Below are 25,671 nucleotides of genomic sequence, written 5' to 3'. Positions count from 1 at the left end.
ACGCACACACACACACACACACACACACACACACACACACACACACACACACACACACACACACACACTCTTCCAAAAATACAACCCAATCCTCACTCTGCCTGGAAGGACCCATGCCAGAGTCTTGCCACCTCGGGACTAAAGTAGGCCTGTACATCATTTAGGATTAATCTTGTCACGATACTGGAATTTCTAATTATATGATATATCTTAAGAAATGTTGTTATCCAAAACCAGAAGAGAAGAAATAACTCCAGGTCGAGGCGTAAATATCTCATACCATCAAAAAGAAACAAAAAGTTCCCATCGTTCTTCTCTTCTGGATTGTGTGGCTCACACAAAAACACAGGTACACAAACACACACATGCACGCGCACAATAAACGCATATGAACAATTTATTATCTTAGTTTGAAAATTTTCCTGAGTACAATTTGTAGTTGCGTAGCCATGTTCCCCGTGAAATCACAGATTAATTGCGGGAAAAGTTAATAAGTTAAATGTTAATAAGCTGTTTCACAAGCTTTTACATCATTTCCTGTTAAAATAGCTCCATGAGAAGTAAAGTTTCTCTTTTTATTCAGGGCCGTTTGCGCATCGTTTTGTTTTCGCCCTCTGCTGGACAGTATTGATCACTGCAGCTCGTGGGGGCATTACACATTTTTTAAAAATAAATAACGCGCATGAGACAGTGTACAAAGACCACAATATTCTTTCATCTTGCCAGGTATGTGGAGTGTGTAACCTTGTTTCACTGCAGTCCATTTTCTGTTCAATTTCAGTTGATTTATTCTGTCTGAGAATTATCGGAACTTTTGTTGCCAGCTGCCCAATGTTCTTTATTTATTGTCGAAGTGCTTGGATTAAATACTAACGTCACCTAAAGGTCTTTGGCTCTGCTAAGTGTAAGAGAACAGATCAGAAGAATAGTCGTGCAGAGCGTCGCGGCCCGCAGCTCTTGAATCCGCCTCGCGTCCTTAGCGGGAGCCGCTTGACCTTCCGGGGAAACGCAACATCCGCGGGTTTCCAGCGCGCATGTTTGTGCGTGGACCATCACCGCGTGATGTCATACCCCTTCACATAGACCTGGGAGTGAGTGCGCGCTGGAGTAAAGAGCGGCGTGTGCGCGTGCGGTGCTCTGTGTTGTCGCTCTAGTTTCGTGTTGCGGTGATGCAGCTCTCGGCTTTGGAGATGAGCGCGAGTGACGGATGATGCTGCTGCGCCCGGACTGTTGGTGAACCCCCCCCCCCCCCCCTCTCTCTCTCCCTCTCTCTGTGTCTCTCTCCCTCCCCTCTTTCTGTCTCTCCCTCCCCTCGCTCCTCTCCTCTCCACTACACGCACAAAACGCTCTGTCATGGCGTCTTCCAACCATGTTACCCCCACCAACTGTAGCTGGTGGCCCATCTCCGCGATGGACGAGGAAGGTAAAATCACAGACGGGGAGGAGTGCGAGGAGCCGGCGGCGGAGCTGAAGCCCTTCAACAAAGACAGGCTCGTCTTGTACCACTGGACGCAGTCATTCGCCTCCCAGAAGGTAAAGCAGCGGCAGAGATGGGGACGAGGGTGGCTGCAGCTCTCTGCGGGACATTGTGCTCCAGCGTGGAGCTTCATCTGTTTGTTGTTCTCGCCGCATGTTGTGTTCTCGCGTGCGCGCGTGTTTGTGCACGGTGCAAGAACACGATGCTGCAGATGCAGAAGAGCGCTGCAGCATCACATTCGTTTCCTTCAGATGGAGTTGGAAAGATGCTCCTAATTCTGCTGGTTTGCTAAAAACCAACAGAATGTTGGAATCAAATGTGCTGAAGCTCTTCAGCCTCCACAGCTGCTACAGTACATGCGAGAACATCCATGAGCTCCGGCAGCCTAAATAATTGATTAAATGATGTGCAAAACAAACCTGGGGAACCATTCTGCCTTCTGTAGCTGCTGTAGCTGCTGTAGCTTCTGTAGCATCTGTAGCTGCTGTAGCTGCTGTAGCTTCTGTAGCTGCTGTAGCTGCTGTAGCTTCTGTAGCTGCTGTAGCTTCTGTAGCTTCTGTAGCATCTGTAGCTGCTGTAGCTTCTGTAGCTGCTGTAGCTTCTGTAGCTGCTGTAGCTGCTGTAGTTTCTGTAGCTGCTGTAGCTGCTGTAGTTTCTGTAGCTGCTGTAGCTGCTGTAGTTTCTGTAGCTGCTGTAGCTGCTGTAGTTTCTGTAGCTGCTGTAGCTGCTGTAGCATCTGTAGCTGCTGTAGTTTCTGTAGCTGCTGTAGCTGCTGTAGTTTCTGTAGCTGCTGTAGCTTCTGTAGCTGCTGTAGCTGCTGTAGTTTCTGTAGCTGCTGTAGCATCTGTAGCTGCTGTAGCTGCTGTAGCATCTGTAGCTGCTGTAGGTTACCTGACCACCGCTCACACTGGCAACGGATCAGCTGCATCTTCCTTGTAAAGGTGTGAATTTGGTGATCAAGTCAGAGAGCGGACACGAAGCGTGACGTGTGTTTGTGCTCTGAGAACATTTCTGTGGTGCCACTCTCAAGGTGGAGGTTAGGCTTGAATTCTTCCCGTCTGAAGGGATCTGCTGCGTTACATGACAAGCACTCGGGTTCCTGAGAGGTTCTGAGCTCCTCAGATCATCATTTCTGCAGCTCTGGAGCCTGAAGGATCCATCAGGGATCAGATCCTTCAGGAATTCCTTCAGGCATGTTTATTTTTTTACCATCTCATCTTTTTTATTCCCTTAAATGTGAATGTTAGATATGAGAACCCGAAGTGAGGCTCCTCTCACGGCTTTGGCTCCCCACAGGGCTGCTAATCATGCTGGGTTTTGTCCAGTAGAGGGTTAAACCCAGTAACAACCATCTGTCTCATGCTGGAGTTGAAGTTCACGACCAAGTGCACCTCCACTAGAAAGTGTGAGAATTCAATATTCAGTCAAGTGCAGCCAAGTGGCAGCATGTCGGAGGCTCTTTCCCCAGAGAGCATCCCACATCTTGTCTAGAAGACTTTGTCCTCAGCTTTTCAGCCTACTCTCGTCCCTCTGTCCCTCAGCAGCTCTGGACCTCCTGGGCAGGACGCAGCAGAACCTCAGCGCTCCAGATCCTGCTGATGTCCTCAGTAAATGCTTTCTTAAATGGAATCATCTGGTCCAGGATCAGACTGCTGATGACACACAGATCAGGGTAGAACTGACTAAAGTCTTGGGTTCGAGCCCCATCGTCTCAGACTAAACTGCTGAAATGGTGTCAGAATAACACCAGCAGATCTCCAGTCCTGCATCTAGTGTAACTTGTTCTATATTGTTGGTTTATTCCTTCTGAGCATCTGCATCATTACCAAGCATGTGTGACTAATATGGTTACGCAACAATTCCCGGCTGTGTTGTTCTGTGTGTGTAATAGCGCGTGTGTTATTGTGCGTGTCACCGCTGAGGGACGTCTCCATCGGAGCTTTGACCCATGAATGCAGAACTCTTGAACTTAGCGCGACGCTGATGGAGATGTGCAGCGTGACTTTGGAGCTGATCTGATCTGGGGCCAGTTCTCTATGTTATTACTACTTTATTACCCTGCATTGGGCACAGCTCCCAGCTTGCACTTCCTCGTGCGTCGCCCGATATTCCCGCTCTCCCTAGACCTTGGCTTATCCTTCATCCCTCTGTGATGCATCCTGGCTGTCCCTGAAAGACGGACTCTGTTCCAGGAACATTTCAGGAGTGGACCCCTTCAGTCTGCTGCTGATTTAACTGATCCTCAAAGCCTGATGCTCCCAACATGGAGCCAATAGGTGCTTATACTGGGACAGAGAGGACCGACCGGTTCTTTTTAAAGAGGGGCGCACCGTCATGTCTGTCTTTGCTGTCGCAGGTACGTCTGGTCATTAGCGAGAAGGGTCTGGTCTGTGAGGAGAGGGATGTGAGCCTACCGCTGCAGGAACACAAGGAACCCTGGTTCATGAGGCTCAACCTGGGAGAGGAGGTGCCCGTCTTCCTCCATGGAGACACCATCATCAGCGACTACAACCAGATTATAGATTACCTGGAGAAAACCTTTGTGGGAGGTGAGTGATAAGGATCTCACGTTCTTCTGTTCTCACCAAAAGTCCGTTTTCATGACGTTTGAAAGCAGCTTTTGAAACGTCGTTGGTTTTGCTCAGATAAGGAGCCCGGGTTCGGAAACCGTTTGGCTGCCTCTCCTCATCAGCTGAAGTAGCAGAGCCTTGGAATCCACTGCAGACCGTATGTGGTCTTCAGCATGAAGCTGCCACTGCTTCCATCAGGGCCTTTGGAACGTGAGCCGTCTGCAGAGAGCTGCAGGCGCCATGCTGCCCCCGGTGGTCGGGTTGTGTACTGCAGCGTTCGCTCTTTATTTGCTAATATAAAGGATGCATGTCAAGTAAAAATGAAAAGAGAGACACAAATGGATTATAAATAACCTAAAATTAACAATAATAGGAAGAAAGAAAGAGGCCGTAGGGAGTCAGATAAAACCATTGTCGGCCAGATGAAAGACTCATAAATATGCTTTTGCTCTGTGCATAAATCCATAATTAGTGTCGGCCTGGAAGGTCCAGTGTCCTTTTCAGCTTTGTGGTGACTCAGCAGAGGCAGCGAGGGCTCGTGTTTAATATCCTGCACGACCTCCAGGTCCACCACGGACTGGTCCTGCCACTGGACAAACACGTCCCAAACCATCTAAGGTTGATTGTTACGGACAAAAGTTCAGCCTCAGATCATCTTCAGAACATTGTGGGTCCGTATTCTGGCCACGTCCGCACGTCCTCTGGCAGCCGCCGTGTTTCCGTGACGTCTCCAGTGTTGTGTCCTCCTGCGTCTCTTTGTCCCCTCACGTTTGACAGTCAGCCCTCTGAGAGGAAAACTGGACCCCTCCCACGAAGATTCAGCACATTTGGTCTTGGTTTTTGCTCGTTGCTCTCAACAGATGCCGGTTTTCATCCTGATATTCTAACTTTATCAGTGTATTAATTATGTTAATGACCTTTTGTCCCGCCACTATTTATCCCGCACTTGAGCGACAGCAGATAAGTGGAGCAGATCAGGCCAACGGGGAATTCTGAGCCCAATTAACCTTTATTTCGTATAACTCTCATTTCTGCAGTCCTCCTCATGAATTATTTGTAATTTTCGATTTTCTCCCCCGCAGATTCGGTGGCTCAGCTGATCCCCGACGCTGAGTCGCCTCTCTACGGGCGCGTGCAGCAGTACCGGCAGCTTCTGGACGCTCTGCCCATGGACGCTTACACGCACGGCTGCATCCTCCATCCAGAGCTCACCACCGACTCCATGATCCCAAAGTACGCCACCGCAGAAATACGGAGTAAGTGACGTCGGCGCGTTTCTGGTGCTCTGTTCAAAGAAAGTCTTCAAAAAACCTCACACACTGTGTGTGTGGGTGTGTGTGTGTGTCAGGACATTTGGCCAATGCTGCCACAGAGCTGATGAAGCTGGACCACGAGGAGCCCCAGCTGACAGAACCCTACTTGTCCAAGCAGAAGAAACTCATGGTGAGTTTGTCCTTCAGGGATCCGCTCCAGCTTCGCACCAACAGTCGTGTGTGATTTCTGAGCCTGATTAGCAGAAGAGAAACCACCAGAAGGAGGCCACAGTTCAGCAGCTGAACTTTTCCCCTGGACTTGTCGGTGATTTTCAGGCAAAAATCTTGGACCACGATAACGTGAACTACCTGAAGAAGATTCTGGGAGAGCTGTCCATGGTGCTGGACCAGGTGGAGGCTGAACTGGAGAAAAGGAAACTGGAGTATCAAGGTACGTCCCACCGGTGCTCTCTGTGGCTTCTCCCCATCTCTGCCTGACCGCTCCCTCATCCTGCAGGTCAGAAGTGCGAGCTGTGGCTTTGTGGACCTGAATTTACGCTAGCTGATGTTTGCCTCGGTGCCTTGTTGCACAGGCTCAAGTTTCTGGGACTTTCTAGGAAATACTGGGAGGACGGCAGCCGAGCCAACCTGCAGAGCTTTTTTACGCGTGTGCAAAAACGCTACGCTTTCCGAAAGGTGCTGGGCGACATCCACACGACCCTGCTGTCAGCAGTGCTACCCAACGCCTTCCGACTGGTAAAAAAGAAGCCGCCTTCCTTCTTCGGGGCCTCTTTCCTTATGGGCTCACTGGGAGGGATGGGCTACTTTGCCTACTGGTTTTTAAAAAAGAAATATATGTAGTGAATGCTCTCCTGTGGTGTTTAGTGTCCGTGCATTTGTGTGATGTTCTAATTTTCTGTAACGTTTGAGGACTGCAGGAAAACATACCGAATCTATATAGACTAACTATTACTTACCTGGGTGAACAAATATGAAAACATTCCACGATGGCAGATCCTGGGCAGCACATTTCCTGATAGCAAAGTTTAAATTTGGGGCAACTTGGCGCCGCCGTGCAGGTTACGTTGGAGGCCCACGTCCGGCCCAGTCATACTGTGAACTTTGATAAGAAAGCCAGAGGTTCAACAACTAACGCCACCAGGGGTCTGCTGACCTTCGCATGCCACTATTGTAATCATCACGTGCCACTCGTCACCTCCAACCAGTCAAACCAGAGACGCCAAAGGAACCGAGGTTTGAAGGTGTAGCAGCAGCAGGACGTTGACATTTCTGCAGATGTGTTTGAGCCTTAATTGTTCGGATGACTACAGCTGCCAGATTAACGTGTCACGCTGAAGAAACTTAAAGATGTTTTCATTTCAGGTCTTGGAAGTGGGTCATATATAAAGAGGCCCAAACCTGAGCGCACTTTTTTTCCTGGTCTTTATGCTAAGCTAACGTTGCAACCAACCACCCCATCGTACGCCTGTAAAGAACGGTTGATTTTTTGAATATGTTTGTTGTGCACCCTGCAGACGTTCATCGGTGATACACACACACGTGCACACACACACACACACACTCACACACACGCTCACAGCACGCAGATCAACACCTTTGAAATGTTAAAATTTGTGGGAAAATTGTAAATTCTACATTCTCACTGGCACAAGTGTAGGTTAGGATGTTGGTGTCGTGGGGATTTTGTTGTTTTTGTAAAGCATTTGGTGATGATAAATGTGGGTGTGAAGATTCACATCCACAGATTAACCTCTGAAGCGTGCAGAGATGGCGACCCCCCCCCTCAGCAATAGGCACTTTTTTCTTTTTTCCATTTCTCCCTGACAGACGCAAGATTGTTTTTGTCTCTTAAATCACATGTCAGTAATTTTAGCCTGCCAGGTTTGTAATGAGCGGTTTGAAGGAGCGTAATAAAAAAGCCTTTTGTCCTTGATTCATTAATCAGCTCCCAGTTCGTGCACATGAAAGCAGAAGCCACCCAAACATGTCAGCAGCACATGCGGAAAAACTGGAATTCTGCACCGGATATTTGCTGCGATGATGCGGACAGGTGACCTTTTCCAGTCATGGAGTTAGCGTGTGCCCACGTGTCGGGTCGGTCCCGTTTCAGTGACGAGCCTGAGCGACGTTCAGACAGCAGCTTCCAGCTCAGTTGTGAGGGACTCAGTTCCATTCACGCAGGGTCAGATTTGATTTTCTACTAACAAATTTCAAAATCTGTTGTTGCATGTGTTAATTATGACTCAGTTCTGTGTGAGCAGGATTTTACTGTTTTACAGTCATTTTCCTAACGTCTGGGTTGTCGCCGTCAGCTGCTTTTCTTCCTGGTTCTTCTTGCAGTTGCACACATGATTTTGTTAATCATGATGAAAGTCAGCCATAGATCCATCAAATTAGGAGATCTAATGATTTTTTTCTGGGATGCTCCATGTTCCCTCACAGGCTGAAGCAGATTTGGTTGAACCAAAGACGATGACCTACAGATATTTGTGTCCATACTCACATTTGCTGATGCAAACATGGATGTTGTAGTCATAAACTTTATGAACACTCGGGATCTTGCTGGGAGATACTTGCTGTAACTGGGAGGGTTTCATTGCTTTTCTATCTTTGCATGAGCAGCAGTGACACAAAGGCACGGAAGAAAGTGATAATAGTCAAGGACAAACATGTCGAGAATTTTTTCTATTTGGATTTTGCTGCCGAAGAAGAAGAGAAAATAAGGAAAATGTAATCAGTCAATCATCAATAGCTTCATTTTTTGATTGATTTTGTTAAGACCCCACAGCTGATTGAAGCCTGATGGGTTTGGAGTCCAAGTGGAGAGAGAGTAGTTGTGATTTGTGACCATTATATTTCACTATAGTATTTTTTTCATTTATTTTTTCTAGGTATATATGCATTTATTTATGGTGCTTTTTAATGCTGTTTGTTCATAAGCCTTAATTTATTTAGTTGCCATCAATGACAAATAAATGAAAATTGCAACATGTGTTTGTGTTTCGTTATTTATACATTTTCTGTGCACTAAATGAGACAAAAGACCCGACGGCTCGTTCCTTTGGATCAGCTCAGCCGCTCGGAATCGGATCAATATCTAATCGGATTTAGTCAGACAGGAAAAAACGACCGGTTGCACAAACCCACTTTGGTAATTGGCTGGATTGGAACACAACTCAAATGTCCTACCACCCGTGAAGGTATCACGCTGACCCCTGCGTCACGTGCCTGTGGGCTGTGTCCAATGAAAAGGCGTTTTGTCTTCACGTGACCGCAGAGCCACGCGCGCCTGTAACAGGAGATCTATAGATCCAAATTCTTTAGGAAGTAAGGTGAACATAGTCGCAGGTAGATTTTTAATCTCATTTAGGTCGACTTCTTGTTCTGGTTTCACACCAACGTTCTCAAAGTGTTGATGCGACGCACGTCTGCAAAATGACGCCATCTCTTCAGAAAAGATTAGCGTGCGTGCGGGTGAAAACGGGGACCAACGAGCACAAACCGGGCAGGAGCTGCAGCTGCCAATAATGTCGGCGTCTCGGATGACCAAGAGTCATTTTGGGAAGAGCAGCTGAACAGAAGCAGCAGCCGGGAATGATCAGGTGTTCCAGGAAGATCGCTGGATCACAATGGATCACACAAGCAGAGAGTAAATCAGATCCTGCGCCTTTTCTGCCTTTGTGATGGTTCAGGGTCTCCATATGTTCAGTAATGCAAGTAGACACACAGACTTATTAAAATCTTTTAATCTGGTCTGTAGTGCATGTTTTCAATCACAAGTATGGGTTTGGACAAGAATCCAGCGAGGATTTCTGTCCTTCCAGGTCCTTGGTCCTTCACCAAGAAACTCAACTGGGACTGTGGAAGGACAAAAAAACCCAGAACTGGTCGGACTGGCTGCCTACCAGGCGGTAACCAGGCACCTATGGTGGGATGGGCCCCTGATGTGGCTCCTGTACTGTTAAATGTGTGAGCAGTGATATACTGAAATATCTTACCGGAGGAAAATGTCCTTTTTTTGCACTAAAGTTCTGCCAAAACCTCCATCCTGTGTGTAAACCTTTCTGTGTTCAACCATTCCATTTTATCTTTGCCACTGTGTCCAGTTCGACCAACATGTGTCCCACTATGACCAGTTCAATTCTGGAGCTTTTCTGCGTTTAGAACTTTACAGACACCCGTGTTATTGACATTCCTCAGAAACAGATTTAGATTGAGCATGTAGTGAATAATAATGTTTCCAAAATTACTTCAACAGTAAAATCTGTTATTTAAATGACTTAAATTGATCAAAGCTATCAGACTAAACCAAGTGACCCAGGCTGCACCGCCCTCGGTGCTGCAGAGCTCCAGGTCGGCCTGTGTGGAGTCGAAGAGGAGGAACATGGGTGCAGATTAGGCGTGCTGCTTCTGTCCCTTTAGGTGACGCACAGGGGGGAGTCCTGGTGACAGAGGCTTTAGATACCAAAGTCGATAGGTCAGAAACCAGGCCGAGAGGCCACAAACTGTCCCAATTAACTTATGAGAGAGATCATGGAAGTAAACGGCAGTGCAGGCAAACATCCACACCCAAATAATCACAATGAGGTTCAAGGCAATGTACAGGAAGTTGAGAGCCATCCTGGGCAGGGCAGAGTAGCTCACCGCCATCATGGAGCCCATGGGGGCCATTTCCTCCATAATTAAAAGGGCAGAATAGGCCAGGATGAAAGCATGGCCCGAGATGTCAAAGCCATCCCAGTGGAGACCAGCCTGCTTGCAGCTGGCTTTGAAGGTGAATTCTTTCTTGAGAACAGCCATAGTTTCAGTTTCGTAGCACGAACCAGTCACATTCTCGATGTAGACGAAGGTCGCGGTGCAAACGTACCAAATCCCTGTTGCAACCAGCAGGGCACAAACCCGGCGGCCGAGGAAGGACACACTTCTGCTGAAGAGCGAGTTAACCAGGAGGAGGAAGGGTGTGAGCAGCAGCAGGGTCCAACCCCAGGACAGTTTGATGAAATACCTGCAGGAGACAAGAAAAGATCATCATCCATATCTGTCTTAACTACTGGGTTAATCTATTTATAACTCAGAAATTGGATGTTAGTTTAATGTATAATCTTGTTAGTCCACACAATCATAAAAATACATTTTCTAACCATCTATATCACACTGGATAACTGAGAATACGGGTTAAAAATACAATTATCATTACCATTGTAATGAAGCCTTTTCATAGTTTACAGTCATTACAAAAATCCAAGTTCCAGATTGAAATGGTTAGTGTCTAGTTGTTAATCAAGTCAACTTAGAATAGAACACATTATTGGTTCCATACTTTAACATTAACCTTTGGAGATTAATGTTTAAACGAAAGCCTTATCTTTATACGAGTAAATTCTAACATATTATGGCAGAAAATGTAAGAATGACTCATTCTAAGCCTTTTTTCATTTTATATGAACAGTGTTTCTTTTAGATTAATCTCTTGTTCTAAATGAAATGTTTGCACCGGTCATTCAAAATTATAGTCATAATTTCAATCATAAAAAAGATCCAAATAGGGTTGTTGAAGAAAAGTTTTATTCCATGTGACATCGAAGGAAGCGTCTTGGAGTTACGGCAGCTAAACGGACGCTAGCGGCATCATAGCGCTACATACACGTTGATGGCGTTCCTACGGTGGCTGAAATAAGACTGCGGGACGACATCGAGCTCCTTCAGAAGCGACCCCAGCAACGTTAGAAATAAAAACATCCAGTGAAAGTATCGTCGGACGGCTGGTAGCCTCCAGAACTTCACAAAGTAGCCCACAATGACGTCCTCCACCGCCATGTTTACATCGTTCAAGTGAACGCTGCTTCCGGGTGCGGCGTCTGACGTCATTTTAGTTCAACCAATGAGCTCTTTCACAGACGGCACGCGCTCTTTTTTCCCGGTTTTATAGCGCATTAAATTTCTTCTCTTTTTTAAAAATGGCTGAATTATTATTATTATTATTATTATTATTATTATTATTATTATTATTATTATTATTGTTGTCAAACTGCTGTATGACTTTAATGCTAAACGCAAGTAGCTAATTTACCATTATTATTGAATTTGCATTAAATAACTGCAGTTCACTAAAAGCGTTCTCTATATCTTGTGTTTTTGTTGCAGAGCCTTGTGAGTCGGAACCAACAGAACCTCAGCCGGTGTGATTTGAATGTAAACTAACAGCACATTTACCAGTTCTGCTGTCTCCTCCTGAGCCAACACTTGGGTCCAAGTCTGTAGACATTGTGAGTTGCTTATTTCATAAAAAACACAGCAAAGATGTCTTAAAGAATGGCCAGAGAGCTGGTAACCAACCCCAAATAACCTAAAGTGAGTTCCCTCAGGTCTTAATTGATAGCTTAATACACAGCAGAGAGCAATGGTAATAAGACTACATAATACAGCAGGTTATTTTAAGGCCTTGATCATTTGGGTCAAGGGTCCCTTGATCGCCATATCGGCGTTCTCCGTCTGCCACTGGGTGGCGCTGCGGGACCGTAACCTGTTGGACTTTCTTCCGCGGTCCCTGAAGTCCATGATGTCCAGGACTGTGCTGCATGGTTACACCTGTTGGGTTAAATGGACGCTGCTACTCGTGTCGACCACGAGGCTGCTGCACCACCGGGGCTGAAAACTGCCTAATTTAGGCTACTGGCGTTCTTATCAAATCTGAACCTGGAGATGTTGAATAATGCAAGATAAAATGTGCTTTCACACATGTATTGGTAGGGATTTATTTATTAAAGATTTATTATTTCCTTCCTCAACCAGCAGTGTTGTCAGTTGGAGCCCACAGCCCTCTGCTCAGTGAGGATGACGGGTTACAGCGAACACCTGCCGTTAAAGGGGAGTCGACCAGAACACACACACACACACACACACACACACACACACACACACACACACACGGAAACATTTCACCTGAAATTCAAATAACGACACATGATGGTTTTGGACGCCTGCTAACACAGAGTCACATATGATTTAAAGTGATTATATCAGTTATTTGTGATGAGGAGACACTGAACTCTATTCTATGACTTTATGGATGCATTTATTTCTTTTTCTTACCTGTTGCAGATTATTTATGGCTGAAAGAGCCATTTTTAAAAAAAACAACTAATGCTACCCTGACTGAAGACTCTGATCTCATATATTGAACAAAGTTTTATGTCCTGATTGGCTGAGGTGTAAATAATGAATGATGCTGAATAAGAAAATGTGCTCTTTGTTTGTTTGTTTATTTACTCCTGCTGCAGGGATACTTCCAGGGTTCTGCTGCCATTCCAGGCAGCTTTTTGGCAGCCTCTATGTTCAGTAATGAAGAGTTTAGTCTGCATTTTAAATACACATCTAACCAGTCTGGTTTCTATGGAAACGGGACATTCCCATCTGACTTTGTCTCACTGGGGCAGAAGGACTAAGGCAGGTGGAACAAGTGCAGTCTGGATGTGTGACGCGCTACATACAAATCATGAGGATAATGCAGAAGAAGGGGAGAAACCAGGAGACATTTAATGAATCGGCAGAGGAGCAGGAAAAGAACAGACCATAATAATAGTTTTAGAACCTTTCTTGTCCAGTCGTCCTGCCGTGGAATCATGAGCGCCTCTTTGAGTCGCACCTCAGAAGTCCTGATATTCCTTCATGTGGCCTCTTCCACACACCAGCGCCTTCTGCTGGGGTCAGGTCCTGGCACTGCCCCCCGACCCCCGACACTGCCCCCCCCGTCCCCCCGACCCCTGGCACTGCCCCCCCGCCCGTGCTGGTTGGTAGCCGTGTGTTCCTGCAGCAGCTCCATCTTCTCTGTTCTGTGCTGTGGTGGGAGGAGAGAGGTGTGACCGACGTGACCTCTGGTCTAGAACAGGTTTCAGCTCTGCCCACAGAAACAGAAAGTACATAAAAACACACCTTTATTCTTCAGCTCCGCTTCACAAACGACACAGCTGAGCAGTTCTGCGCCCTGTGCTGTGTCAGTGATGATGTCACGACGGGCTCGGGACATTCTCCACTCCTCCACCTGTCACTCCCCACCCGCTCAGCCTCCTTTCCCCTAGAAACTCTCCTTTTTCTTGTCTTTATTCACTCCCACACTGTTTGTAGGGACGTCTGAAGATGAGAAACAGGGGGAAAAGCAGACGATAGCTTTATATCTATTTGAGTTTCTATCATCGTGTTGCCGTAGTTACAGCTGTTGCATAGATGGTGTCCATACGAGCCTGGTTAATGTTTAACCTCTCCACCCACATTTGCCCAGATTAGGAAAATCAATAAGATAACAGCGGCAACGGCGGCCTTACCTTGCACCAACAACACCCTTCACACCGCAGCACCGTGAGGAACTTCCACATTTTATACCTCATGCTGAAGGTGGATTTTAAACAGACGGCCGAGAGGACGCAGCGCTCGACATGGTCAATGTAAACACTCAAGTCAGTTCAAGTGTGGAATTTCCATTTGGTGAGTTCTGTTTTTGTTGTAAAGTCCGTCGGCCGCCGGCCTTTTCCTGCCTCTGAAGGATCAGATTCAGGGTGGAAACGCCATTGGTGTCTGCCTCTTTCACACGGCCTTAATCCAGGAGGTGTGTCTGAGATATGGAGGCTGTTAAAAAGGCTGCTGGCGCTGAGGCCTCGTGGTGGCGAGGAGGCTCTTCAGAGGACAGTGAGAGCCAGGATGAGCTCAGCTGCATCTGCTCTCTCTTTAACTCAGGATGGAACCATCCACCTCTGCTCCAGTAGTGAGAATGTTCTGGAGGTTCTGAGAGGGAACACCATGATCTTCTGTCTGATTATTTATTAATGTCCAAACAGCATGAAGGACGGCTAAAGTTCTCTTAAATGTGCATCAAAATGAGTCTGTAAATTTGGCAATTTTGTAAATTTGGCACATTAATAAAGCAGAGATGAATCTTCTCTAGAGAAGAAAACAATGTTTTTGTAGATAATAGTTAGCAAATTCATCCAGAAATGAATGAGTTTGAATTTAAATAAGAGGCAGATGTGTTGAATCCACCAAAGGCTTCTTCACTTAGAAACACATCATATCAAAGGACTCCTTCATCATAATAATCATGATGTGCTTTAGCGTCAAAACAATATTTTACCATCATCTGATCCTGATGATCCTGCAACTCAAAGCTCTAAAACTTTGGAATCAACGGATTCTGCTGCTGGTTGGAGATTTAGGAGAAGTTATTACATTTGGCTGAATTCCCTCCTTAATCTCCATCTCTTGGTTTGACTCATCAGTGGCAGCAGCCAAAAAGACGCCCTGAACGTTCAAAACAAAAACAAATTCATTTTTTCAAGTCTGAAATCTCCTCACAAGGTTCTTTTTCCTCCTGGCAGAGAGGAAACATCAGCCTGTTAGCAGAAACTCCTGTGAATTCAGAGGTTTTGTGGCTCTGTGGTGCAAATCTTTGAGAACCAGCACATTTATGTGACAAATACATTCTTTTGCAGCTTCGCTAAGCTTCTTTTTGGCCTAGATGCAGTCACACTGGGGTCTTTGTCCAGTTTTCTCTCTTCTGTTTGCTTGTATTGGCGACTTCTGCAGAACGAGCAAACTTCCACATGGAACAAAAGTGACCAGAACGTCCTGCTTCAAAGGGAACTGCCAGAAAAGAGCGCGTTAAAACACATCTTCCAGGATTGCCTGGACCTTCCGCGGCTCGTTTAACGCATAACTTGGTGTCAGACGCGGGAGATTAATTGCTCAACGGTCACAACCTGGACAAACTCCCAAGCTGCGCTGTTGGCAGAATAAGTTGGGGAATGCAAACATGACAACAGCCGCTGTACAGCTCCTCGGGGAAGATATCTGTTTGCCCTCAGAGCTGAATGAGGCGTCTGTAGGTCAGCGAGAGGCCCACTAACCTGCCAGGGGAAAAACACAACATCTGCGAAACACCTTTTCAGGCGCTTTTACAGGTCTGAGGCTCATAATAAATGATAAAAACAAGCACACAGGCGCAAATTGGGATGCAATTAATGACTCAGTTATTGGGTATTAACGCGTTAGCCCTGAAATGAGCACTGTTTTCAGGCTACTTTACAGACTCAGATTTACAGTCAATTAGAAGCACTAATTACTTAACAGCAGCTATAAAAGTACTGATGAGGTTTGTCCCCTGTCTTTAATATCTGAATACTGACACAGTCTAATGGGCCGTCCTGATTTACTTCCATTAAGTACCAAACACACAACTGTGGAACAACTTTGTTGATTTCCGGCTGCGTCGTCCTGCTGTGGGTCTGAATCCAGCCTGTCTGCAAGGTTCAGGGTTACGTGGAAGATGGAAGATGTTGCATGTGTGTACACCGAAACTCCTCGGTCTGAGGCCAAAAGGCTAGCTTTGGAGGGGGAGGACGTTGTTCTCTTGGCACCATTAATCTGAGTGTTCAAGTCTCCAATCAAATCTCGTTGTGGCAGGCATTATGGGATTATCCTGGGCTCTTGCGGGCCCTAACAGCCAGCCCTGCTGGCTCCAGGCAGCACTGCCTGTTAAACAGCAGCAGGCCTGCTTTCAGCCTGGCCAGGCCTGGGGGAGCCGCCAAGGCTCATGGGCCTTTGCTCAGCTGGCCGGCTCGCCGGGCCTTTAGAGGGATGTATGGCCAGGATGGGACGCTGGTCTTTACCGAGCCAGCTGAAGGTGAAAGGAACCCGAGACCCGTAGCTGGTAGGTTAGTTCTGAAACAAGCCGCTGCTGTTTGTGCCTCGAGCTGCTGTGAGGCAGATTCATGCTGCTCCGATCGACCTACAGAGGTATAACGAGGCGTTTCTGAAGTAAAATACATGTGTGATGTTGATGCTACCGTATTTACATGCGAACAGACCAGAACAGTTAATTTACTCCTGGAAATTTAAGTCAAGTCTGAGTTGTGCATACACGTTTTATCCACTAGATGGCACAAAAGCCTCGTGATTAGGAAGAACGTAAATAATAGTGAATATTCTCAATTGTACATGCTGTTTAAACTACTGAGTATGTAACATACTACATATTCTGCACTACACTATTGTTATGGGTGGAAATCATTGAGGCCTTTTGCTCATATTTCACCTTTAATGTCACTAACAATTAAATCTGTGAGATTTGCATGGTTTTTCTTTACTCTTTGCAAAATAATGGTTAGGAATAAGAAACTAAAGCATTTGAAGGACTAGGACACAGTTGTATGCATGTGAGCTGCAGTTTATAATATTGTATATTTGCATTGTTGAGTAAAACAATATTTTTAATCATTGACAAAATGGCAGAGGTTAAATGTGGAGTGTGTGTCTGATGACTTTCAGAGAATCTGAGAGATAAAAACAATCAGAGAGGAGCTGCTGACAGAGGGGATCAGGCCTGCGCTCAAAATGAATCCTCAGCAAAAACAGTTAATGATTACAGACCTTTATCACAAACTGTGATTGATTTACGGCGTGCATGTTTATTGATGCAATTGTTTACTTATTTCATGCACACGGGCTACTTTTTCAGTCTGGCGGGACGCGTGACAGGATGAATGTTGATTTAAAAAGTTTGAATATTTCGCAGCGTCTGAAGTCGGTTTGACCCGAAAAAAAATCCCATTTAATGACCAGGAATTCATCAATCTTGTCTTCTAAGACCGGAGGGAAAATGTCAGGAATATACAACAGCCTTTTTATCTACTTTACATTTCTGTAACACCCTGTAATACTACAAGATAATGAACAACAAAACAGGGCTGGAGGTTTATCATTACCCAAAAGACAAATAGTGACGATAGTGAAGACGGAAAAGCTGCACATTCAACTGAGCATTTTACAAAAGTTCAAACACACGCGGTGGTTATTTAAAATATAAGGAACGTCATTTAACCCTCCTGTGTGGAAACCAGCGTATGTGTCAACAGAAAAACAAATGGCGGTGGTTTGGGTTCAATTATTGGGGGCGAAGGCCTCTGAGGACAGTTCCACCTCATATGTGGAGCCGTGTTGTTGAACAAAATGCGGGGAAAAACGTAACTTCAGTCAGTTTAGTAAAATCCTCCTGAGCTAATCTGTTCAGAGTTGGTGGAACCGAGCAGAGAAAATATGATATTCCCCCGCTCGGACGCATGCGCTTGCATAAGCTCTGTTATTTGCAGATAGTTATCTGTTGACAAGGTCTTTGCCATGACACTTTACTCACCTGTCTGCTCCATCTCCTGCAGCCTCTCTCTGCTGGCCTCAGGTCTGCTGGAGGACGCTGGTCCTCGGGTTCCCGATGTGGCCAATCTGCCTCAGGAAGAAACAAATTAGGTCCCCCAGGCAGCGATATATCCCGTGTGTTGTGAGGCCGTCCAGGCCGTAGTTTCCTTCGTTTCCTGCATTGTGATTATTTTACAACGGCGCCTGTCCCGGCGCTGCCTTGGAGATCCGGCTTGTATAAATGAAATGTAGTCATTGAGGAGAAGGTACAAATAGGCAGCAGTTGAAAATGGAGTTTGGTCAGTGGTCGGAGATTCCTATTCAGACTTTGTTCACAAACTGGAGTTTGAAGTTTCAAAGGGGAGAATCACACAAGTGTTACATCAGGTCTCGGCGATCCTTTGACTTTTAGCCTCAGGGCAGCAGTTTGGGTGACTCATTATAAGACAGAACGCTCAGTGCATCATTTTCAACATGGCAGCCGCCCGATGGGCTCCAAAAACACAACTTTATCGGTTTAAACCCTGCACCGTGATTGGCCCGCGCCCCTCTTCTCCACACCTGCACAAACTGGGCTCAAACCAACGCAGATGTTGCAGAGTGAGAAACGAAGCAGGAAACTAGGTTTGGACCCAAACGATGAAAGCAGAAACATAGTTGAGAACAATGATGATTGTCGGGTTTTTCTGGGGAGGAGGCTTCTAGTAGTCCTCGTGTGTGGGGGCCTCCTGATGTGCAGGGGCCTGTCACGGTGGGCTCCAACGTGTAACATTAGTGTGTTTTATCAGCAGCCTGGATGGGCCCTGCTGTAACAGATGACCTACATTGAGAACACAAACTTTGATTTTCCACCAAACACGACTGATATCATGTTTTAAATGTAAAAAGGCTGCAGATGGAGATAAACATAGTTGGTTTGTTCTATTTTAACCTGCAACCCACCAATCTTTTTAGATCCAGGATCTGAAAATCTGTCAGAAAACAGAATGAAAACATCATCGAGACATTTTCATCCAAACATCATTGGTTTAAAAGCCTTAATGGAGAACAGGCGTCACATCTCTGAGACCCTTTCAGAACGAAAGGCTTTTATTCCTGAAGCCCATGTGGCCACGTTAGCGCTTGTGACCGAGATGGAGGAAAGCTTTGGGTAAACACGTCGGCGAAGCCCCGCCCACAAGATGGAGGGCTGTTTTTGGAACTGTTGCCTACGCTGGGACAGTTTGTCAGTTCATGATTAAGGACTCTGTAAAGGATTACTGCACAGATTATACTTTATAGTCCTGTATATGACGGTTCCTTGAGGAGTTCACAGAAATCCAAGATGGGAGCAGCAATAAAAGCACTTTAATGCCGGAGGAGATAAGATTTGCTCCCAGTGACTCATTCATAGCTTCATGCTGATTCTCCCATCCTCACCCCCCCTCCCCCCCTGCTCATTGCTTTGAAATAATCAGTACACTTCTTGAGCAAATATGGCTATTGCAGAAGAGCCGATCGAAGCTGTAGAAATGTTGTAATGGATGACCTCTGTACACACAAGTGAACCAACACGCTCTAATTTGAGTGTGTTAATCACTTAATGATCACAGAAGCAGGTTTCCATTGAGTTAATCAGGTTCCTCACTCAATGTGACACCACAAGATCAATAAATCCAAGCTTGTGATCAATGAGAGGAGTTTCTGAGGGTGTAGCCATCGCTGCATCACCGCTGCTTCCATTTCTGATTGGATCCCAGCGTTAGCAAACCTCTGGGCCCCAGCAGAGTTGGGACATTTGTTAGCTGGGGGAAGAATCCTTTTATGAGCTCCCACTATACTGTGTGTGTGTGTGTGTGTGTGTGTGTGCGTGTGGTTAACAAGGTCACCTACACGAGCTTTACGGTTGTGGAGCTGCGTCTGAACTCCAGAGCGTTGACCTGCTGCTATGTACTGGCACTTTCTCTTCAAATACAAGACTTCTGTTTGCTGTGTGTGCGGCTGATTTGCGCAAGTGAAGCATTTGTTGTTGAAAATAATCAGATTACAGTTGTCGTGCACCAAAACTAAAGGGAACACATTTCAGACCAAAGCCTCACAAGCTACACAAAACACAACCGATACACACAACCGGAGGTTATTACGGCGCGGAAGATGTCTTTAAACAGGAGTGGGACTTGTTAAAGAGCAGCCGCGCAGCTCCAATGATGCTAAAACTCATCATTTTAGCACCGAAGCCAAAAGCTATCAAATAAAATGTCAATAAAATAAAACTGTTTCACTTAGAGCCTCTACAGGACGTTACAAAATAAGACAAATATCAACATTGAACTATTATTATCTGTAACAATGTGGAATGAATATTAACTCCAACATAGTTTGCAGATGATTAATGGAGGAAATTTTTAAATTAAGTTTTAAGGGTGTGTGTGTGTGTGTGTGAGTGACCACTTTAATCTGGGGAAGGCTGTTAATCAAAGCAAATGAGCTGCGTACTGGAGTATTTAGTAGTTGTTGTGGACCCCAGCAGCCCAGTTAATTAAGGATGATAATAATGATGGGATTAAGAGGACAGTGACACACTAAGTTTACATTCATTAATGCAAAAGCTCCATTTTGTTTTAACGGGCATCAAAACTGGACACTCGTCACATTTCTAGGGCGGCGTGTGAAGCCACAGAAAGTGTTGTTGACCATAAAATAAGCTGCTTTTTAGAGGCGGAGCGCTGATGTGGAGAAGAGGCGCGATGAACACATCAAAGTTGTGCTATCTAAAACCAGTGATTCACCATCAAAAAGGCTGGTTAACCATCAACCGCAGAGACAACCTCACACTTCCCCTCTGGGGTTGGACGCACGAGGCTCCGCTGTCACTCACCGCTCTCCATATCTGACACCAGGACCCATCATCCGCCACTGGGCCAAGGAGTCGCTCCGTTACTGGGTGGAGCTATAGGCTCGAATTAAGAGAGGTGGGGGGGCGCTTGTGTGGAGGGTGTTGGAGCAGGACGGGGCACAATAGCTGCTTGGACAAGTGTCTCAGTCCCGCTGTCAGGTAGTTGAGCATTTGTTTGTCCAAAGTGCTGGCAGGCAGACATGGACATGGCAGACTACAGCGAGGCTCTGGACCCAGCCTACACCACGCTGGAGTTCGAGAACATTGCAGGTGCTGCCGCTGGGCACAGGTGAGTGCGCACGTACGCGAGGGGTGCCGATGAACTTTGAGACTTTTACTGATTTAAAACGTTGGTCTGGAGCGTGTTGTGATAGATGAGGGGGGGGGGGGTCATCTGTCCGACACCTTTTATCAGCCTGGACGCATGAAACGTGGAAGCAGGAGACGCCTGTTGTGTCACTCAAGCCTGTTTTCAGCTGGACGTGGAAGTTCAGCAGAACCATGAAACGGCTCCAGTTACAGGCTGGTTCCACTCAGCCTAAACTGGAAACCAAAGTTCAGTTTCACTTTCTGATTCACAAGACACCAAATTATTTATGTTTCCACTCTCCCACGACATCTGGCTCTCGGTTCGATTCTCGAATATCCGAATTTCTCATGCTGGCTGGGAATTCCCCAACTTTATGGAATCACTTCGCTGTCCTGGATAAACGCACGTCAACCCGCTGGACAGTTTACATGTTTGCTCATCGACAGATATCCTCAATTAATCCAACAGGTTCTAACGAAATATCGGGTTCCATTCATCCGAGTTTGTAGTGCAATGGAAAGAATTGTTTGGAAAATGAAATATTGGACTTCTTGAGTAATGATGTCAGAATTCTGAGCTGTTTTTTTTTGGGTTTTTTTAAATGTGTGACACCTTTTCATACGTTAGGATTGACTGGTTGATTGATAACTGTGTGCATTGTTTGCTCTCGAGAGGTAATCAGGTTCCGATTGTTCTCTGCTAAAGTTGCTTTTGATCAACTCTGGTCACCGCGACCGTTTCCCCCTTTAGGAGCTGTTTAGCCCCGCCCACAGGAAATACCTGTGAGCCCGCTCTAAATACACGTAACTTAGCATTAGATGTCATTTTGCTTGTCTGCCACCCAAATCAGGTTGATGGGTGGTTGATGAGAGACAAAAGTGAAGGTTTTAACATGAATAACATTCATGGAGTGTAAAATATCACCACCATTCGGGGGGAAAAATGAAGACTGAATCATAAAAAGTCTTAACTAAAATGAAATATGAATGTTAAAACATCAAATATTTCTCTTATCTTATCAGCGTATCTGTGTCACTGAACTGCTCGTCCCTGTCGTTGTGTCAGACTCCTCACCGGCGGAGACGGCCAACATAACGCGTCGAGCCACCTGGGGCAGGTAGTCTGTGCGCCATCTGTGGAGACAGAGCCACGGGCAAACACTACGGGGCGTCCAGCTGCGACGGCTTGCCAAGGGCTTCTTCAGACGCAGCGTCCGCAAAAACCACATGTATTCCTGCAGGTGAGCACGCCGGTCGAGGGGGGTGTGGAATGTTTGAACGCAGCCTCTCAGGGTTAGCACACGACGCTAACAGCGCTCGCTCGGCAGGTTCAACAGGCAGTGCATCGTGGACAAAGACAAGCGCAATCAGTGGCCGATACTGCAGGCTGAAAAAGTGGCTTCAGAGCGGGCATGAAGAAAGAAGGTAGGACCCTGTCTCCTCCAGGCGCTCCTGAGAAAACATCAGGTTCTCTTCCACTTCCCCACCAGCAAATCAGTGCCAGAGTTGTGTGTGGTGAGGCTGTTGCGACACCGAGGAGAGCAGCACCTTTGTTAATGTTCACTCAGCGCAGTGCTGAAGTCTCTAACCAGCTTTTGCTGAGCAAACATTTCCAAGCAATAATCGCTGCGTCCTGATAAAGACGGACACTCGCAAAGACTTGCGTTCCCAATAAATGCGTCTGGAATCTGTTGTGTGGCGAAGAGGAGGGAGTTTTTAGTGGCTGTGCTTCTTCCTGTTGCAGCTGTGCAGAATGAGAGAGACAGAATCAGCACCAGGAGGTCCAGCTACGAGGACAGCAGTTTACCCTCCATCAACGCACTCATCCAGGCAGACGTTCTGTCACGACAGGTCAGGACATCACCCCCCAGCGTCTCACCTTACACCCTGACAAATAAAGGTGCTGCAGGCAACCGCGCAGGGCTCTTCAGCCAAGCTTAATGAGGAGATCATTCCCTTCAATCAGGAAGTTCCACCCACAACACTTTAGCATCGCAGCGCTTTTTAATCAGACGCTGCAGTTCCAACCACGATTCAGGACAGAATTCTCCGGGGGATGGAGCGCAGTCCCACAGCTGACAAATGATCTCGCGTCACCCAGATCACGTCTCCCGCACCGATCCTGAACGGTGACATCAGAACCAAAAAGATCGCCGCCATCACAGACGTGTGCGAGTCCATGAAGCAGCAGCTGCTGGTCCTGGTGGAATGGGCCAAGTACATCCCAGCGTTCTGCGACTGCCGCTGGATGACCAGGTGTGAGACTCATGCACAGGCCGCGCACGTGCGGAGGTGAAGGACGAGTCGCTACAGAGGCAGGACGACCCTCACAGCAGTTTTGAGTGAATGATGTCATCAAGTGTTTTTTCTTCATCACTCCAACACTCAGTGTCTTTTGGGTTAATATGTTTTAATCTTGAGTTGAAGTGTATTGCTTGGTTTTAAGTTATAAGCCCGCTGAAGAAGTACAGAATGATTAACAGTGAGCTCATCTGCCCTCTGTAACTGATTTTCCAGGTCTTCTCCAGGGTTTTAGGCTGAGTTTGGTGCATAAGCTAAATGCTGTTTAAATGGTGACCTAGACTGTTCTGTGTGTTCCAGGTGGCGCTGCTGCGAGCTCATGCAGGAGAGCACCTCTTACTGGGTGCTGCGAAAAGGTCCATTGCTATTCAAAGATGTCATCTTATTAGGTAAATTCCACTTTACAGACAGTTTCGCTCTGTGTAGGCTTTAATTGCCGTGTAACATGCTTTTCATGTTTAAATCCCCCAATCTGATGTTTTTTCCTGCAGGAAATGACTACATCATTCCCAGAACTGCCCAGAGTTGGAGGTGGGGCAGGGTGGCTGTGAGAATCCTGGATGAGCCTTGTGCTTCCCTTCCAGGAGCTTCAGATAGATGATAACGAATACGCCTGCTTGAAAGCCATAGTTTTCTTTGATCCTGGTACGAGCTCCCACTAAAGCCCATCTGGGACGGAGGGGAAAATTTAAACATGAACGCCCGGTGTGCAACGTTTTCCTGTGCATCTCTTGACCCACAGATGCTAAAGGTCTGAGTGATCCTGGAAAGATCAAGCGCATGCGCTACCAGGTCCAGGTCAGTCTGGAAGACTACATCAACGACCGGCAGTACGACTGTCGGGGTCGCTTCGGAGAGCTGCTCCTGCTACTGCCGACGCTGCAGAGCATCACCTGGCAGATGATCGAGCAGATTCAGTTTGTCAAACTCTTCGGAATGGCCAAGATCGACAACCTGCTCCAGGAATGCTGCTCGGGGGTGAGCTTGCCTCGTTTTGTTCCCCAGTCTTTGTCTCTCTTTAAAATCGAGACGGTTTCCCCAAAGCCCTGATGTCGACCCTTTCAAGCTTGACCCCTCTTCACAATGAAATGTTAAACATGTGAATCAGTTTCACAACTGGAATTCTGATTCACAGCTGTCAGAGTTCTGATGTCAGAGTTTCTGACTGCTAATAAACTGTTTTCACCTGTAAGTTAAAGCCATGTGGTCCGAAGTTGTGTTGACTATGAGGTTTTGTCTCAGGTTCTGCTAACGAGGCTCCACATGCTCCTCACTCTCTGCACCTCCCCTGGTCCCAGGAGCACCTCAAGCAGTAACGTCATTGTTGCCAGCAGCATGCCGACGCCCATCCACAACGGTCAAATCTGTGAGTATTAGAAGGCTTTTATGTGGTGTCCATACACAGCTGAGGTGAAGAGCCAGAATTGGCCGGTCTGAAGGCCTCAGAGACAGTTCACCCGCTCCATGTGCAGGTCAGCCAGGTAGCTGGAAGGACAAACAGGCTTGGCAGAATAATCCTCTAAAATTCTTCATGGAAACTAATCTGGCTTATTTAGTAAAAGAGAACTCCTGTTATTCTTTCTTAATGCGTTTAATGCTCTGAGAAATTTCCCCAAGTGCTTATTCTTATCCCAAATATTGTGTTGTCCAGGACGCTATAGCCCAGAATGGTACAGGCAGCATATGCCTGCTGGTGTTGCACTGACTCAGTCCTATTTTTGCTCTGTTTTGTAGCCACTCCTGAAACCCCGATTCCATCTCCACCCACTGCCTCCAGTTCAGAACATTATAAACTGCCTCAGGGGGTCATTGCCACTGTGCCCAAGCAGCCCACCTCCATCCCTCAGCCCACTATCACAAAGCAAGAGGCCATCTAACGACTTCGGAATCTTTATTCCTACAGATTTTTAACGTATTGAACCAGATACAGTCAGGATTAAAGCTGTAAACTTGACAGAAACAAATATGTAGCTAAATAATATGAATATTTGTGTCTAAGCTCCTTGCAGATTGCTGTTTTACATCAGGGATCCACTTGTTAACACATGCAGCTGCAGCTCAGTGAAGGCCAGAGAAATTTAAAAGCATTCAAACTTTAATGGTTGCTCTTATTGTTTAAGATCATCACAAAGATTCTATAATTGTACATATGGTTCATTATTCGGCAACATGAATATTTCTAGAATGTCCTCAGTGTGTGCACGGTGATGTGGTCATGTCAGTGTTTCATGAATGTTACAGCGGCCTTACATTTTGTGTGTTTAATACTGCACAGTATTTTATTTTATGTTCATTAGTGACAAAATTGTCTCACTCAAGAAAGCAAAAACTTTACCATTAAATGATAAAGGAATACAACTTCAGTTTATGGGGTCTCTTTTAAGTCCTTTAAATAGCTAGAATAAACTGTATATTTTATTTCATCAAGCAACTTTTTTTTCCAAACAAATCTTGGGACATATAGTGAACACTGTACCCACTTTTTAAATGTTATAGGCAAACACACTGAGGAGGTTTCACAATATATATATATTTTTGTTTAGTACTTTGTCATGGTTTAACTGATGGAATAAATTTTGTGCCTTTGTAACTCGTACTGCCTTAAAAAATACACGGTGGCTTTGAAATGTGATGAAGACTTAATAAATCTCGAGGTCTATTTTTACATTGCATATCATGTATTTT

At 46.1% G+C, this 25,671-nt stretch overlaps 2 protein-coding genes, 1 long non-coding RNA gene and 1 pseudogene across 5 annotated transcripts; 2 read left to right on the top strand and 2 right to left on the bottom strand.

Annotated features, from left to right (window-relative positions):
• Positions 1-1,264: 1,264 nt before the first annotated feature.
• Positions 1,265-8,314, top strand: gdap1l1 (ganglioside induced differentiation associated protein 1-like 1). The gene is made up of 6 exons (XM_003977800.2): positions 1,265-1,533; positions 3,834-4,026; positions 5,130-5,303; positions 5,396-5,490; positions 5,637-5,751; positions 5,818-8,314. Exons 1-6 carry the CDS (start codon positions 1,354-1,356, stop codon positions 6,159-6,161), a joined length of 1,101 nt encoding a protein of 366 aa, XP_003977849.1. The 5' UTR covers positions 1,265-1,353; the 3' UTR covers positions 6,162-8,314.
• A 735-nt stretch (positions 8,315-9,049) lies between these two features.
• LOC115249190 (fat storage-inducing transmembrane protein 2-like) lies at positions 9,050-11,182 on the bottom strand. Its single transcript, XM_029834050.1, has 2 exons — positions 10,966-11,182; positions 9,050-10,326 (listed from the first exon to the last, which is right to left on the bottom strand). The coding sequence occupies exons 1-2, from the start codon at positions 11,136-11,138 to the stop codon at positions 9,717-9,719; spliced, it is 783 nt and encodes a 260-aa protein (XP_029689910.1). The 5' UTR covers positions 11,139-11,182; the 3' UTR covers positions 9,050-9,716.
• Positions 11,183-12,033: 851 nt separating this feature from the next.
• Positions 12,034-18,010, bottom strand: LOC115249188 (uncharacterized). 2 transcript variants are annotated; one of them, XR_003887902.1, is made up of 4 exons: positions 17,503-18,010; positions 13,254-13,451; positions 12,913-13,158; positions 12,034-12,176 (listed from the first exon to the last, which is right to left on the bottom strand). It is a non-coding gene; the product is annotated as an uncharacterized lncRNA (long non-coding RNA). The 2 variants fall into 2 exon arrangements; XR_003887901.1 differs by lacking the exon at positions 12,034-12,176 and having other exon boundaries at positions 12,835-13,158; positions 17,503-18,002.
• On the top strand, positions 13,644-25,657 carry LOC115249187 (hepatocyte nuclear factor 4-alpha-like; annotated as a pseudogene). The gene is made up of 10 exons (XR_003887900.1): positions 13,644-13,802; positions 21,752-21,926; positions 22,014-22,110; positions 22,430-22,536; positions 22,787-22,941; positions 23,287-23,375; positions 23,478-23,631; positions 23,729-23,953; positions 24,217-24,352; positions 24,721-25,657. The product of XR_003887900.1 is annotated as a hepatocyte nuclear factor 4-alpha-like (transcript).
• Positions 25,658-25,671: the final 14 nt, after the last annotated feature.

The sequence above is a fragment of the Takifugu rubripes genome, chromosome 3 (assembly GCF_901000725.2).
Source record: "Takifugu rubripes chromosome 3, fTakRub1.2, whole genome shotgun sequence".
In the NCBI taxonomy this organism is placed as follows: domain Eukaryota; kingdom Metazoa; phylum Chordata; class Actinopteri; order Tetraodontiformes; family Tetraodontidae; genus Takifugu; species Takifugu rubripes.
The sequence above is the reverse complement of the archived record's forward strand: the minus strand, read 5'-3'. Positions and strand labels throughout refer to the sequence as shown.

Coding starts and splice junctions, on each gene's coding strand:
- gdap1l1 (XM_003977800.2), top strand. CDS start 1,354: ATGGCGTCTTCCAACCATGTTACCCCCACCAACTGTAGCTGGTGGCCC. Junction 1,534..3,833: donor AGTCATTCGCCTCCCAGAAG/GTAAAGCAGCGG, acceptor TTGCTGTCGCAG/GTACGTCTGGTCATTAGCGA. Junction 5,491..5,636: donor CCAAGCAGAAGAAACTCATG/GTGAGTTTGTCC, acceptor GGTGATTTTCAG/GCAAAAATCTTGGACCACGA.
- LOC115249190 (XM_029834050.1), bottom strand. CDS start 11,138: ATGGCGGTGGAGGACGTCATTGTGGGCTACTTTGTGAAGTTCTGGAGG. Junction 10,327..10,965: donor CGTAGGAACGCCATCAACGT/GTATGTAGCGCT, acceptor TGTCTCCTGCAG/GTATTTCATCAAACTGTCCT.